The sequence below is a fragment of the Myotis lucifugus genome, unplaced genomic scaffold, assembly GCF_000147115.1.
Source record: "Myotis lucifugus unplaced genomic scaffold, Myoluc2.0 scaffold_151, whole genome shotgun sequence".
In the NCBI taxonomy this organism is placed as follows: Eukaryota; Metazoa; Chordata; class Mammalia; order Chiroptera; family Vespertilionidae; genus Myotis; species Myotis lucifugus.
This window is the reverse complement of record NW_005871199.1, coordinates 913,708-929,717: the sequence shown is the minus strand read 5'-3', so window position 1 is coordinate 929,717 and position 16,010 is coordinate 913,708. Positions and strand designations below refer to the sequence as shown.

General features: G+C 48.2%; 2 protein-coding genes across 12 annotated transcripts; both read left to right on the top strand.

Annotated features, from left to right (window-relative positions):
* The first annotated feature begins 202 nt into the window (after positions 1-202).
* S100A1 (S100 calcium binding protein A1) lies at positions 203-4,588 on the top strand. 2 transcript variants are annotated; one of them, XM_014461196.2, is made up of 4 exons: positions 203-483; positions 764-833; positions 2,788-2,940; positions 4,261-4,588. In XM_014461196.2, exons 3-4 carry the CDS (start codon positions 2,800-2,802, stop codon positions 4,402-4,404), a joined length of 285 nt encoding a protein of 94 aa, XP_014316682.1. In that variant the 5' UTR covers positions 203-483; positions 764-833; positions 2,788-2,799; the 3' UTR covers positions 4,405-4,588. The 2 variants fall into 2 exon arrangements, with proteins under 2 accessions (XP_014316682.1, XP_023614987.1); XM_023759219.1 differs by lacking the exon at positions 203-483 and having other exon boundaries at positions 710-833; positions 2,777-2,940.
* Positions 4,589-5,512: 924 nt separating this feature from the next.
* On the top strand, positions 5,513-15,566 carry CHTOP (chromatin target of PRMT1). 10 transcript variants are annotated; one of them, XM_023759192.1, is made up of 7 exons: positions 5,527-6,201; positions 7,175-7,256; positions 8,568-8,721; positions 9,324-9,407; positions 11,320-11,503; positions 12,315-12,452; positions 14,268-15,566. In XM_023759192.1, exons 2-7 carry the CDS (start codon positions 7,192-7,194, stop codon positions 14,459-14,461), a joined length of 819 nt encoding a protein of 272 aa, XP_023614960.1. In that variant the 5' UTR covers positions 5,527-6,201; positions 7,175-7,191; the 3' UTR covers positions 14,462-15,566. The 10 variants fall into 10 exon arrangements, with proteins under 10 accessions (XP_023614962.1, XP_023614963.1, XP_014316676.1 ...); XM_014461189.2 differs by having other exon boundaries at positions 11,317-11,503; XM_014461190.2 differs by lacking the exon at positions 7,175-7,256 and having other exon boundaries at positions 5,521-6,201; positions 11,317-11,503.
* Positions 15,567-16,010: the final 444 nt, after the last annotated feature.

Genomic DNA, 16,010 nt, shown 5'->3' with positions numbered 1-16,010 from the left:
CCCACCCCCGCGCTAGCCCAGCCCATGCGCAGACCCCCTTTGGGCTGGGGTGGAGGATGGGGTGGGGGGAGAGCGGAACTGCCTGGCCAGATCCCATTCAGCCTTCAGCCTACGGTCCTGTCCCTCCCGAAACGGGGGGCCTGAGTCCCACCACACCCCCACGTCTAATCAGGAGTGTGTATTGGGGGGAGAGGGGGTGACTGCAGACTGAAAGAACCAAGGGAGGGAGCTCAGCACTGAGAGGCCCGGTCTAAGAAGCACCCACCTCAGAATGGGGTCTCTCTAAGGACCCTGCAGCCCCAGATCCCTTCCAGAGAGTCCCAGCCTGAGGCCCCACAGACCATGGGATCCGACTGAGACCCATAGAGGGGACCCAGGCTGCAATCCCTCCTGGAGTCTCATCCTGGAACCCCTGGGGGAGCCTTCCAAGACTAAATTATTCAGTGGGCTCCTCCCCTTCCCTGCCGAGCTGGCCACAACCAGGTACTGGAAGGGGGGTGACAAAGGGGGGGGGCCTCAGTGTCCTTCCCAGGACCTTTCCCACTCCCCTTCCCTAGGCTCTGCCTTGGGGCCCAGCAGTGGGGGAGAGGCGACCAAGCCTGGAAAAGAAGACACAGGGCAGCTTGTTCCAGCCCAGGAGACAGAGGGCGCCTCTGTCCACTCCTGGCCCCCTGCCCCACTGGGTGTCTATCTGTGAAGGGGTGGAGCCGGTGGAGGGGGGTCAGTGGGGGAAGGAGGACTGAAGACAGGTCTCCCCACACAGCTCCAGGAGCCACAGTTGCAGCCTCGTCTGTCTGTCCGGAACCTGCTCCCACCTCAGGCCCAGGCCGACAGTGAGTACGCTGCCCGCTCCAACCCTGGCCAGCTTGGGGGGAGGGACCTCGGTCGGGCTCCAGGAGTTTGGGGACAGTGGCATTGTGGTGCACGGAGGGTCTGGGGGGAGTTCAGACGATAGCAGTTTGGGAATTGGGGGAGTCAGGGTTTGGAGGGTCGTGAGAGGAGGCAAATGAGGGGCAGAGGGATATCTGGGAACTAGGTGAGCGGGTGAGGCAGCCAGTGGGGAGCCCAGCCACTGAGTTTCCAGGAGAGCAGGCCCTCCAACCAGGGAGCCCTCAAGTGCCCTCCCAAGGCTCCCTCCATCTCCCAGCTGCTGGGGAGGCGACCCACCCTGGGCTCACTTCCAGGGAGGTTAGAACGAGAGCAGATGGAACAGCTGCTCTGCCACCCCCGCCCAGCCAGCCAAGACCCAGGGAAGCCTGGGGGTGGCAGGGCATAGACCGTGAGAGATCAGGAAGAGGGGGCGCGAGGGAACTACACCCACTCCCAATTCTCCCTGCGTGTCACCTCCCGTCTCCTCCTCTTTCTCAGCCTAGACCTCCAGACTCCTCTTTCCCCCAATTCTTTTCTCTTTGTTTTCCCAGGTGCCCTCTCCCTGTCAAGGTCCTCTCTGAATGGCCCCTACATAAAATGCCCGGCTGCTCTGCGGGCTCCAGAGCTCCAGGTGCCCCTCCTGGCTGGGCCTGTAACTGAGCCTCCAGCACTCCTCCCTCACACGCCCCTTATCCCCTCCATCAGCCAGGCTTGGGTTCCATCTCCCCCAGGTCTCTGTGACAACCGCTTCTCATGTCCGGAGTTCAGGTGACACTCACAAGGGCCCCATTGAAGAGCGGGGATGTCATTTGATCAGGGCCTATTGTCCAGCCCCTCAGGCCTGGGGCAGGATGGGGACACCTGATCTGAGACACCTGAGCTGCCCCCTGAGGCTGTGAAGGGGCTGCTTGTCCCAAGACCCAGGGAAAGAGACCCCTGGCTTGGCAATCTCCTCTCCTCGCCGGACCCCTTCGTTTTTCTCCTCCTCTCTCCCAGCCCCTTAAACTCAGAGGACCTTACTCGCTCAGCGTTTTATCTCCCCCAATACGTGCCAGTCCCCTTCTCCCTGCTGCCACTGTCCCCACATCTACCAGGCTGGGCCTTGGGGTGGGAGTGGCCGGCAGCAGGGACAAACCTTGCACAGGTCTCCTCTCCTCTTCCCTGGAAGCTCTGGCTCCAGGGCAAAGGCTCAGACATTCCTCTCTCCCTTCCCACCACCCGATGGAAGGGGAGGAGTAAGAGGAACCGAACTAGAGGTGATAGAGGCTCACCCCAGGCAGCCAAAGTGCCACGTGCAGGTCAGAACAGAGTGGAAAGACCAAAAGAGGCCCCCAGTCTGCTGACAGGAAGCTCAGAGGCAAGAAGACCCTCTCCCCATGAACCCTGGGCCATCCACTCGGCTGGCACCTTCTCGACCAGGTGTCCAGGGGCATCAGACGGACTCTTTGCCAGGGGTGGGCAGCAGAGTCGAATCTGTAGCGAGGAGCCCAGCCCACCACCCCCCAACAGCAGAGCTTGGCCGTGCTAGGCAGGCAATGTCCAGGGTAAAAATAGAGCCAGAGGAAGCCTGGCTGGGTCCTGTGACCACCCCTGCCTGCCTGCCTGCCCGCCACACCCTCCTCCGTGTCTGCCCAGGCAGCCGGAGACATTGCGAAGTCCACTGCAGGCCTCCAGAGCCGCTCCCGCCATCCCACCTCCATGCCCCAAACCCCGACTCCCCCTGGCTGGCGTCTGGTTTGAGGGACACAGAGAACGGTCTGGACTTAGATCTGTTTGGGTTCCCCCACATCATAAAAGCCCAGGGAAAGGCACATTGTGATGGGCCTCCGAGCTCAAGGCTATTGGGGCTGTGGAACCAGGGTCCGGTGAGGGCCTGAGCATGGTTCCCAGCTCACTTCCATGGTGGGGGGTGGGTAGGTGAGCTGCGCAATGGGTTCTGAGCTGGAGACGGCGATGGAGACTCTCATCAATGTGTTCCATGCCCACTCGGGCAAGGAGGGGGACAAGTACAAGCTGAACAAGAAGGAGCTGAAAGAGCTGCTGCAGACCGAACTCTCTGGCTTCCTGGACGTAAGCACAGGGCGGAATGGGGGAGGGGTGGGGGGACGGAGTGGGCATCTCCCTGCCATCTCCCCAGCCCAGCCCAGCCCAGCTCACCCATCTCCTTCCTCTCCTGGTTCAAGTCAAAATGCCCTGATTTATTCATCACCGGTGCCCGGCCCTGTGTCAGTACATCAAAACAAGGCTCACAGTCTAGCAGGGAAAGACTGACACCTGAAAGTAAACCTTGAACACCAGGAAGCACACAGACACTTAACAGAAGTGGCAGAAAATATTATGGGAGGATATTAACCTGGTTGAAGTGGGACAGCTTCTCCAAAGAAGTGGCACTGGAGCCATAGATTTCCAGTGGAAGACTATCGGGGTGAATGCAGACATCTTAGGAGGAGGTACCTGCATGAACAAAAGCCTGGCGGGAAGAATACGCAGCATGCGCAGCAGTTTTGACTAGAGTGAAGGATGCAGAAAAACAGGCTAGCTCTGACCAGGTAGCGTCATCACCAAATGCCAAGGTTGCAGGTTTGATATTTGGTCGGGGCACATAGGGGAAGCAACCAATAAATGCCTAAGTAAGTGAAACAACAAATCGATGTTTCTCTCTCTCCCTCTCTCTCTCATCAATTAAAAAAAAAAAGGCTATGCCCTGACCGGTTTGGCTCAGTGGATAGAGCGTTGGCCTGTGGACTCAAGGGTCCCAGGTTCGATTCCGATCAAGGGCATGTACCTTGGTTGCGGGCACATCCCCAGTAGGGAATGTGCAGGAGGCAGCTGATTGATGTTTCTCTCTCATCGATGTTTCTAACTCTCTATCCCTCTCCCTTCCTCTCTGTAAAAAATCAATAAAATATATTTTTTTAAAAAAGGCTAAAGGAGAAGTAAAAAGTGAAACAGCTTTGAGATTTTATTAGACCTGGGTTCCAATTCTGACACTGCCACTTTCTAGCGGTGTGACTTTGGACACATTGTTTAACCACCAACTGTCCATTTGTTTCTTCTCTAGAATAGGAATAATGAAACCTACTTCATACTACTGGTGTTAGAATTACGTTAGACAAGGCTCCTAACCTCCGGGTGTAGTGCTTACCCCATCGCAGGCACTCGACATGTAGCTGATGTTATTATTACTCTGCCTTGCTGAGGAGCTTATTCTGTGGGCAACAGGAGACTCCAGGTGTCGGTTTTGAGGGCAGCAGAAGAGTCCCATATTTAGATGTAGCTCCCCCTCGTGCTCATCTCTGTCTCCTTCTCCCCAATCAACCACCCCCTTGCCTCTGACTCAGCGCTATAGACATCACCATACAGTGCTCTCTCTATCTCCTCGATTCACAGGCCCAGAAGGATGCGGATGCTGTGGACAAGGTGATGAAGGAGCTGGATGAGAATGGAGATGGGGAGGTGGACTTCCAGGAGTACGTGGTGCTGGTGGCTGCCCTCACGGTGGCCTGTAACAACTTCTTCTGGGAGAACAGTTGAGCAGACAGCCCCAGTGGGCCGCGCCCTTCCCCTCTGCCCTGCCATACCTGCCCCTACACCCTGCTTTCCTTCCTCCCCACCTTCCCCTCCCCATAGTCCCACCTTTGCCCACCCTCCAACAAGGGCGCAAGAGTAGTGGGCCAGACCTGCAACTCGTCTTTCATTAAAGGCTTCTCTCTCAACAGCTGCTGTCGGTCTCCTTTGGGCTCTGGACGCGGGTGGGGGAAGTAAAGGTGGCTCACTTCCAACTTGCCTTGTTTGGGGTGGAATCTTATGTAGAGAGAGGTCACAGAACCATTGCCTCTTCCTACTTGAGGCAGTCTCAAGGCCCAGGAAGGGAGGGGTTCAAGGTTCCAGCTGGAAGTGAAGGAGATGTTAGCTTCTCAGCTATAAAAGCCAGAAGGAGAATTTCCCTTAAAAGAACATTTAGAGGATCTCCCATATGCTAGACATCGTGTAGGAACCGGGGATACAGCAGTGAATAAAACAAACACGCTCCTAACCCTCACACAGATAAAGTCCAGTAAGGACGCCAGACCTTTAACCACATATACAGAAATGCTAGGATCCTGATGGGCGCACATGGGGGTTGAAGAGGGTGGGGGGTTGAAGATGTGTTCATTCATTCATTCATTCATTCATTCATCAAACATTTGAGCATTTTGTGTATCCAGGCATTAGAAAACCCCGTATATGTCTGTATCAAAATCCACATAGATGGCAGATGAGGGAAGACCTGGAAGGGAGAACAGGGACTCAAAGATCCCACCCAAATAAGGATTTAACAATTTAACAATATTCAGGCCAAGTTGGGGAGGGGAGAAAGTGAAGAGGAAAATATGGAGTGGGGGGCGGGGGGTGGTGACTGGAGCAGGATCCAGTAGAGGTGGCTGGGCGTTCATGGCACTCCACAACTCTCTGGAGAGAGCAAATGATAAGGAGGGAAGAACCAGTGCAAATTAAGAAGTTTACTTATTTTTTAAAAATATTTTTATTGATTTCAGAAATGAAGAGAGAGGGATAGAGAGATAGAAACATCAATGATGGGAGAGAAACATCATCAACCGGGGCACGCGTCCTGACCGGGAATCGAACCCGGTGACCTCCTGGTTCAGGGGCGGGCGCTCAACCACTGAGCCACACCGGCCGGGCCCGCGTAAAGCATCTTAGACGCTCTGCCTTAGTTTGGGGAAGCGAGCAGACGCGCGAGGAAATACGAACACGATTTCCACGGGGAACAAATCCGCTCCGAGGGGCCCAGATCTCGTACTAACAACCCCGCCAGGAATAAGAACCTCCAAATGCGAGGCCTTGGCCACGCCCCTCTGTGGGCGAAGCACCGCGAGCTCTCAGAAGGGGGCTTCGCTAAAGCCCCGCCTTCTCTCTACGGCTCCGCCCCGATTCCCGCGCAGGCGTAGCACAAACCTCCCCGCCCCCTAGTTGTGCGCAGATCTGACGTATGACGTAATTGCGTCGACGCCATTTTAGCCGGTCCCACTCCGCACTGGGCGTGGCGGCCATTTTGTTTGGGCACCGAGCGGGAGTTGGTGGCAGCGGTTGCGGTGGCACCGACGAAAGGCAGGAAAGGGCAGGCCGTGTGGGCAGGTGGACCGGCTGAGCCCAGCAGACAGCCAGCCAACAGCGAACTGACCTAGCAGCCTACCACTTACGCGTCTAGCCAACCAAACCCGTTCACCCGAGCCCCTTCACCATCAACTCAGGTTCGGCCGGCCCCCGGCCCGCCTTCCGCAGCCGTCGTGGCAGCCCCGGGAGGAGCACTGGCGTCCTTTTCCTTCGGTAAGTTTCTGTGGTGAGAAGGGATAGGCTCGGGGAGCGGAAGGGCCGGCCAACCGGACGGGGTTGGGATGTGGAAGCCGAGAGGGTGCTGGCGCGTGGGAGCCCGGGGAGGGGCGGGGCCTCGGGGCGCGCGGCGGGGCGGGGCCCGGATTGGAAACTGGCGGCGGGACTGCGGCGAGAGGTTGCGGTTTGATGTGGATAAAAAGGAGAATTGTTTGGCGGGTGGAGCAAAGTTGGCGGTCTTGCCAGGACTTCGAGATGGTAGGGAGGTGAAATGAGGACTGCGGGGTTTGGGGGGACGCTGGAAAGTCATGGCAGCTTTAAGGTTAAATGTCATCGAGCGCTCTCCGGGCGCTCACGCCCAGGTGAATGGCCGATCGGGAAGCCTGGCCGGCCCCCTCCCCCCGCCCCACCCCCAGGTCCCCAGCCCCTTGCCCAGGCCCCTTCTCGTTCTGGAGTCGATGCCAGTTTGAAACTCGGTCTGCCTGTGTCCTCTCCGCATCGGTGGTTCTCGGTCGGGGCTGCACGTGGGAAGCGCTGGGTGGCCTTTCTTCCCCTCTCCAGTTGCTGATCCCCAGACCTCACCACCCGATATCGAGGTTTAATTGGTTTTTGGTCCAGGTTCCTGCATATTTTTTTTTAAAGCTCCTTGCAGCCAGGGTGGTTGAGGACTGCGCTAGATGGGAAGCCAGGCTCTTAAACACTCCCTTGAGCTAGGTCTGGGTCTGCCGTTTGGGAGGCTTTGGCAGATATTTTCTGGCCCTTGGCCTTGAAGTGTGCTAGTTTGACATGACTGTCTTATAAGCTTAGGCACCTGGACTGAGTTTCAGTGTGGTCTTCAGGAGTCTTTGATGCAGGCCTTTTCATTCATTCATTCACTCACTCACTCACTGCTGCCTTGGGCCTTGGGCCCCGGTAGAAATGAGGCCCTTGTTGTTTCTGATGTGCTCATTCTGCCTATTGTCCTTTGTAGATCCTCGGGATTTGAAGATGGCTGCACAGTCAGCACCGAAAGTTGTGCTAAAAAGCACCACCAAGATGTCTCTAAATGAGCGGTGAGGCAGCGAACAGCAACTTCAGCTCGTTCCTAAGAAAACATTCCTTAAATTGGCCCTGGGGTCCAATGCACAAAAGCCGGTTTTAAACTAAATACCAACAGAAGGCTACAGACCTCTGTTCTTAGTTGCATCTTATTTATGTGGTACACAGAGCAAATTGGGCAGTTGTTTCAAAACCCCTTACCAGTAGATTTTTATGTTAAGCTGTCTGAAATATTGATTTGGTGGGATGTATTTTAAAAAGACTCCTCACACCCTCCCTTTTCTTCACATTTTTTTAACATTGACACGGGGATGGTGCAGCTTGGTAGCACGGTACCCTGGCTGCAGTAGGCTTGCTGCCCAGTCCAAGGCCGGCAGTGTTGTGTCTGGCCTGTAAGAGGCGGGTAGCGAGCTTTGAATATGTCCGAAGGCCCTTGAATGCCATTCTTGGGCCTTGTAAGAGGCACTTGCTTTTGCTCCATTTCACTTTCTTTCCATTCTGCTTTTCGTTTGTTTTTGTTTTGGATTCTTTTACAGTTAAGTGTTCTTCTCTTCCATTCCATTAAGCTTATTTTACAGAAATAATATAGTGTCTTCACAAACTCTTAAAGCAGTTGAACTAATCTAACTTTTCCAGAAATAGTTGAAGTAAAAAAAATGAATCATTTCAGACTAAGAAAATCGAAGATATTAAAAGGCGGTTTCTGTCTATGAGGGCTCTGTTCATTGAGAGCCTTTGGCCAGTGATTTTAGTAAGTTGATTTTTAGACCACGTATATTTTTGCCTTTTCTGAAGCATATGTGCTTCTTTTCTCTTGGATACACTAATTCCTTGTATTCACGTAACTAAGTGGACAAATACATAAGAAAATGTGATGCACTCCTATAACTTACATGGGCACGTTATTTCCATGGGCTTTGAAGGTGCTCTAGTCCTTCCTTATATTTGCCCTTAAAATGCACCCTCAGTTCTCCCAGGGTTTTGACTTTCTTTGTCTTTGAAGCTACATCTTTTGTCTCGTGTTGTCATCATATCTGCTTACTGCGTGTTTTTCATACCTTTCACCTCTCTAAAAGCCGTTACTTGAGCCCTTGTTATCACTTTTGATTGAATGTGCTGCACTTAGCTGCATTTCTAAGTTTCTGATTCTTGCAAGTTTATGGAAGCCGAGGAGTCTTTAACCCACATCAGCTTTGATCTAAGTGTACCGCTTTACTTAAAAGTTCGTGGGATCTGGAGTTCCTGGTCTAGCAAGCCATGAAAATGCCAATAAATGTTTTATAATAAAGCTTTTATTTAAACATCCATTTTGTTCGACCTTGAAGCTTTACTAATATGCTGAAGAACAAACAGCCGATGCCAGTGAATATTCGGGCTTCGATGCAGCAACAGCAGCAGCTAGCCAGTGCCAGAAACAGAAGACTGGCCCAGCAGATGGAAAATAGACCCTCTGTCCAGGCAGCATTAAAGCTTAAGCAGGTGAGAGAATGAGTCTTAACATTCCAGAAGCAGCTGGTGATTTCTGTCAGGCAGTCCACAAAGACTGTCAGGAGTGATACAAGGTGGCTCAGGGCAAAAGCTGAAACTTCTCTGCAAGAAAGAGAAGTTCAGAGAATTCCCATTTTGGCAGGTGCCAATAAGTAACTCTTTGTTGTCTTTCTCTTTTTTAGGGTGTTTGCCATCAATGTGGCCTGTTTCTCTGTTATCAATGAGTGCTAATCTCTTGTTTTCTGATCCTTTGCCCTTAAAGTAAATTCACTGGCTTTTTCTACAAAGAAATTTTGGTTTTAGATGACCTTCAAAAAATCCTTTATTCCCTGTTAAATGATTTACAAATCAGGGAAGTGCTTTTATTCTTTCTCCCCTAGTGCAGGGGTCTGAATGGCCTCAGTCAGTGGTTTCAGTGCTAACATAATAGAAATAATAGAATGACCCTCATTCCCGCAGCACCTAAATTTTTGTCAGTAAAGTCCAGCGAGAGCACTGAGTAATTTAAAAGTTAATGGGTTTGCTTTCAAATTTCCAGTAAGAGATAATCCTATTCAGACCTGAAATAAAAACCTGCTCTTTATTATTCATAGACTTTATATGCAAGTCCGGACAGTGGCTGTGGAAGGATATGTCCAAGCTGTGGCTGGGCGTCTGAAGGGCGGTGCCATGCAACTGTAAGGACTAACTGGTAGCACTGCATGGCTGTGCATAAATTCAGCAGTTAAATATAACCCCCACCCCCACCCAGAACCAGTGGGCTCACTGACCAAAAATAAACAAGGCCTTCTGCTTCAGCTACCTTAAGCCTTGGAGTGACTGCGCTCATCCCTGACTCAGGAAAGCAGTAAAAGGCACCACCGTTTTCTAGGAGTAAATATAAAAAATGGTTGAAGACAAGTCTCTGACAGATCATTCCAAAGGGTCTTTGAACAAGAAGCTTTAAATATAGGCTATGCAGAAATAGCCTCTAGAGTGGCACTGTCCAATAGAACTCTTACAGTAGTAAAAATGTCCTGTGTGCTCTCCAGTACGGTAGTCACTAGGTCCAAGGGACTTTTGAACATTTCAAATGTGCTTAGTGCCATTGAGGAGCTTAGTTGGTTGGGGGCAGGGGGTGGGCAGGTGTTTCTTTGTGTTTTTAATTTTATTTACTTGAATTAGCCAAATGTGGGTAGTGGCTACCTTAGCATACAGCACAGTTCTAGAGTAGAAAGTGGGTGATATAGTGGACATCCTTAAGCTTCCTGTCAATGTTAGAGACCAATATTGGTGGCAGGTAAGGCTTGGGAAGGGAGAAGAACTAAGTGCTGTACATTCTCCCTTTAAAACACAGGTCTTGGGAGAGTATTCTCAGGATGCCTGAACAAAATGACATGTAGAATGAAGTCCTGACCTTATAATAGTGTGCAGTCAGGAGAGTGATGTCATGGGCTTTGATGATTGGTTATACCTGCTCACGCTAGGTGCATAATGTTCAAAGCCTGGCCCTCTGATTAGAAGCAGTTTATGATCTTGTGCTAGAAAGCTAATAATAATAACTCAGAATATATGGTTGCAAAAAGTTATTGGTAGTCGTTGATGGGTGAAGCCTAAGGATACATAGAATTTATTTTAATTTATATTGACTGATGGCTTTATAGAAAAACAAGTTTGCTAAGGTCTTGGTTGTGTTCAAAGCTACACAGTTACCTTTTTCTTGGAAGAAATTTAATTCTTTGGTATGTGGTCTTTATAATTTTTCTTCTAGGGACAAATGATTGAAAATCTTTGTCTCTGATATGTCTTTGTCCTGGAGTGTGGGCCTGAGTTTTGTGATTATAGCTCACCTGTCTTTATTCTGATGCAAATTTGGCATGTCTCTCTCTGGAGATACATTTGAGTTATATGTTCATTTTGAATTAAAGGTCATTATACTGGTTTAATGGAGCTATTTGCAAGGTAGACATGGAATTAAGGCTATTTAAGAAATTAAGAAAAGGAGGTTTGACTTTTTGTGTTTATTTACATCTTAAGGTAAAAAGTGGACCGTCTGGGGATATGTACTCAGGAAAAATGGAACACATTGGCCTCTGAGAAATCAAATGTTGTTCTTAAGTCACAAGAATTCAGATGAACTTTTAATTTAAATTTTGCCCAGAGTGTGATGAACTTCCTGTGGTGTTTGAGTAAACCTTTGAAGACAGTGGTAGTCCTTGGGCAAGTATTAATCAAGAATCAAGTCATATCATTGTCAATCTGTGATTTAAAAACAACAGAATCAGGATTTGGAATATAGAGTGTTCTTACTAAAACTTAAGTTTCAAGTAGTGGTGTAAGACTTTTATAAGCAAACTAGCAAGCTAATTTGTTGTTGTGCCAATTTCATAGGACCATTCTCAAGCTTCTTAGAAGCTCTGGATCAGAATTTTGCCTTTATGTCATGTTCTGAGGCTTGCTTCTAGTTTAACATTCTTATGACACCCACAGCAGGTTTATCTGCCTCCACATAGTCATCTCACTTGCTTCTTTTTCTCTGCACTTTGAGTCACAAAATCCCACTGGATTGCTTTTTTGATCTCAATCCCTCAACACCTTTTCTTCCAGAAGAGCTTAAAGCAGCGCCTGGGTAAGAGTAACATCCAGGCACGGTTAGGCCGACCCATAGGGACCCTGGCCAGGGGAGCGATCGGAGGACGAGGCCTACCCCTAATCCAGAGAGGCTTGCCTAGAGGAGGACTACGTGGGGGACGTGCCACAAGAACCCTGCTTAGGGGCGGGATGTCGCTCCGAGGTCAGTGCTGTGTTCCTGATAATTGTCGAGCCCCACCCCCTTTCCTTTTCTCTTGGGCTGCTTATGGACACATTTGTTTAACATCTTTAAGCCTGAATTTGTATTAATATAATTAATAACTTGATATCACATATTTTTAATAGTGCTGCATGTCCTTTTATCAATGCCATACCTTTTCTGATAATGTGCAATGGTGAGAGGCTATGACCTGCGTAAGAACAGGTAATTCATGTCATCTCCATTCCATTTTAAAACACCCTGCTGCTGCTTGAATCAAAGCACATTGAAGTTCTAGAAATAAGTCAAGTCTTAAGAACTGTATGGGTCTGTTGGCCTATATCTTAACCAGTCATCTCTTTTCCTGGTGCTAGTGAAATACTGTTATATCTATAAAAAAGAAGACAAGTTGACCCATAGCACTTAGCTATATATACATTTGGGGCACTGTTCCCTGTATAGTTCTTGTCCCTACAAGAGTGTATTGAGAACAGGAACCATATCATTTATGTGTAAATTTATCGTAATGTTAGGTACCTATCTGATTATTCAGTAGATACTTATTAAATGTACATACTTCCTAATTACCTTAACTCCTCCCAGCTTCTTCCAAAAAAAGGATTTTTGGTCAGACTTGTTTAATTGATTGAATAAAGAGCATCTTAATCTGTTCACACTCCATATGCAGCTTTCCCCACCCAACCTAAAAATTACCTGAATTAACTTATTTAACTCTTACCGCCTTCCTTTGGTTAGAATCTACTTTGTCTCTCTTGGATTTACCTGCATATACATTGTATGCCTCCTCTCTAAGGTCAAAACCTGCTCCGAGGTGGACGAGCCGTAGCTCCCCGAATGGGCTTAAGAAGAGGTGGTGTTCGAGGTCGTGGAGGTCCTGGGAGAGGGGGCCTAGGGCGTGGAGCTATGGGTCGTGGCGGAATCGGTGGTAGAGGTTAGTCAGCTACCAACTTCAGAGAATAGCTCCCTCTTATTTCTCTCCCTTTAAAGCTCAGAGCCACCTTTCTGCACAGCTTCAAGTCATAGGCAGGCTTATTTGTTTGTCTTGTTTTGTTTTTTGAAACTGGCTTATTTTTCTAAATTCACATGGTGGTAGTGCAAAAGTCTGTCCTGGGTTTTCTAAGAACTAGTAGGTACATGTTATAGAGCCAGATTATATGTGCAGTCTTCCAGACTCTTGTGAATTTAAATTGTATTGTTAAGATGACAAAGTGGTCAGTTTGGGGTTTTACCTTTCTCTGTCCCTGCCCCACCACCACACACAACGCACCCCATAACTCAAGACCCCTCTTTGGAGTCTAAAAATCTAAAAGAGGAAGGTGTACAAAAATGAAGCAGAGTTAAAATAAGGATGAGATCTGGAACTGGGTAATGACTCTAAAACCAAGTAAATTCAAGGTAAAGTTTGTGTCTATGGGAAACCAGAGATGACTTTTTGAGTACGTTTATTAAAGCTGGGGACCGTGAAACAAGGAAGGGCCTAGGATAGAAGAAGCAACAAAAGGGACCTTGGAGACAGGCTCAGGGGGTTAGCCCAGGACCACATGCTCCCCTGGTGGCAAGTCTCTCATGGGGAGTTGAGGATATGCCCGCCTGTGGAGGAAAGGGAGGGGGTAAAGGTTCCGGCTTGCTCCCAGGAGGTAGAAAGCAAGGATGGTATTGTGTCAGTTAACTGACTGACTCATGTTTGATAACAATCTTACCTTTGAGACTTAGTGATACTTGTCTTGTGACCTCTTGACCCAGATTGGAAGGGTTTTAATGGTGTTGCTGTTAAAATGCCAGATCTCATGGGAATTTTCTGGCTTAAAGTTCAGTGGAAAACTCCCAACATCTGTCGAAGAAAAAGAAAATTTTTACTCTCTTAGCTTAACTCTGTATATATTGGCTTTGGTCCTTTTAAAGTGTGTGGTGGGTCCATAATTTATGACCTTAAAGTTGCCAAGGGATAATAACTGTTAGGAAAGGAAATTTGATAACTGAGGGCTTGTTTTCTTCTCGCCTATTATATGTTGCTTGGCTTATTGAGTGAAGTGCAAGCTAGTTTGGGTTTCAGGATGAAATAGCACGTTTCCAAATTATCTTGACTTGGTTTCTGAGCAACGACACAAGGGTGAGGGAGTCAAAGTCTTAGCTGGGTATGTTTTGTTAAGTGAATTGAAACCACCTCTCAGATAACCATAATTGTTATAAGTATCTAGAATAGCAGATAAAGTGGCTGAGACTACTCGGGAGGTTTTTTCCCATCTCCCCACATTGTTCCTATGTAAAAATAACTCCTCAGTCTCCTGACATAGGGTCAGCTCTTTAGGTCTTTAGGTTTGATAAGTTTGAGGAGAGATGAGCTAATTTTCCAGAAGGATCTCCAATAAAGCTTAATTTGAAAACTGGCTTCATACCTCTGTTGCTCTGTGCCCTTATTACTTTCTCCCTATCTTAATAAATGAGTTTGTCTGTAAATGTATTTTAATTATGAACTTATAGTAGGTCCCAAAGTTGAGGTAATTTGTTTTAGGAAAGGTTAAAATTTTTTTAAATTAAATAGCATTTAGAGATGAGCATATAATAAGGGATTCATTATGTGTGCTTTCCATGTGTTGCTTGCTACCCAGTGTGTTTCCTATTTTTCCAGATTTCTCCTCTTTGCCCTGCCCTTCAGCCTCTCAGCTAGGCCCCACTGCTCTAAGGGGCATTTACTAGAGCACCCATTAAACCTACTTGTAACTGTCTTTTTTTTCCCTTGGGCCAGGTCGGGGTATGATAGGTCGGGGAAGAGGGGGCTTTGGAGGCCGAGGACGAGGGAGAGGTGCCCTTACTCGCCCTGTACTGACCAAGGAACAGCTGGACAACCAATTGGATGCATACATGTCGAAAACAAAAGGACACCTGGATGCAGAGTTGGATGCCTACATGGCACAGACAGATCCTGAAACCAATGATTGAAGCCTGCCTTCCCTCCTCTGAGAGACTTGTTAAAAAGTTACCACATCTGTAAATAACCTTGAGATGACAGATGAGAAGAGCCTACCTGACTGATGCTGGAAGGACCTATCACAATAGACTATGGACTTACTTGCCACCAGTGTGTGCATTTAGTGTGTTCCTTTTACTTTTTTGATAACTATTGTATGAAACCCTTTTTTCCTCTGATTTGGGTTTGGTTTCGTTTTGTTGTTTGGGTTGGTTGGTTTGTTTTTTCCTTCTCCCAGACTTCTCTGTGAACATGAATATGTTGGCCTTCTTTCCACCTCTGCCTCCCCTCACCTGCCATATATGCTTTGACTGTCTAACATTTCCTCTGTTCATCTCTCTCTTCTCTGAAAGTCCCAGAAAGAATCCATTCAATGTTCCTCCCTGATGCCTAGGTGTCTATAATGCAGTTCTGTTCTTTATCACTTTAATAGCCACTTAGAAGTGGTTAGAAAATCTGGAGTTCAAAAATGCATTCTGCCACGTTGATATTTTAATATAGTAAATTAGGAACATTGGCCTAGCTACAGTGTCACATGACAGGTTATGCATGGTAGCAGCTCTGATTTGATGGAAGTTGCTACCATGTGCATTGATACCACATATGTGAGCTGGTTTGGGTGTGTGCATTATTTCTACCATGGAATAAGATTTATAAACTTGCCTCTTGGCTTTGCATCATGTCCAAAGGGGTGCCATTGGGTTGGCTTACACCTGCAGTAGAGAGGGAAAGGCCATTGGTTAAGCAGATGCTTCAGAAGGAATGGAAGAACTATGGCAGATACCTGCTGGGGAGGGGTCAGAAGATACCCATGTTGAATGTAATTCTTAGGTTTATCCCAAACCAGTCTTGAGCTTTTCCATACATTGGCTTTGTTTGACCCTCTTATTTCCCTTGAAGGTTTGTAAGTTCAACTATATTCTGTCAACTGTTCCAGTTTCAGTAGAATCTTGTATTTATGGTTTATTATAACAAGAAATTGTTCTCTCAAATCCAGCTAGGACTTTTTATTTGTTGTGCTCTTGGAAATGCTATGGCTACTGTAACACTACCTTAATATACCCCTTATAGAGCTGAGTCCTTCATAGTCGTGTTAAAATTCTTGGGAGCTCAGTGGATGGAGTGTCGAACTGCAGACCAACGGGTCTTGGGTTCAATTCCGGTCGAGGACGCGTACCTGAGTTGCAGGCTTCTCCCTGACCCAGGCGTCGGGGTGTGTGCGGGAGGCAACCAATGTGTGTGTTTCTCTCACATCAATATTTCTCTGTGTCTTTCCCTCTTCCACTCTCTTTCTGAAAAATCAATTGAAAAATATCCTCGGGTGAGGGTTAAAAATAAAAAGATAAATTTAAGAAAATCTTAGGAAAGGGGTATTGTGGCTTTGGGACAGAAAGTGAAGAATCTGTCCATCCCTGAGTAAGCCTTGCAGAAAGATTAACCACACAAAGTAATGTACTGACCCATTTGGTCCATACAAAGGTCAAGCAGTATCCTGGAACCCAGCACTGGTTTCCCTTTTTC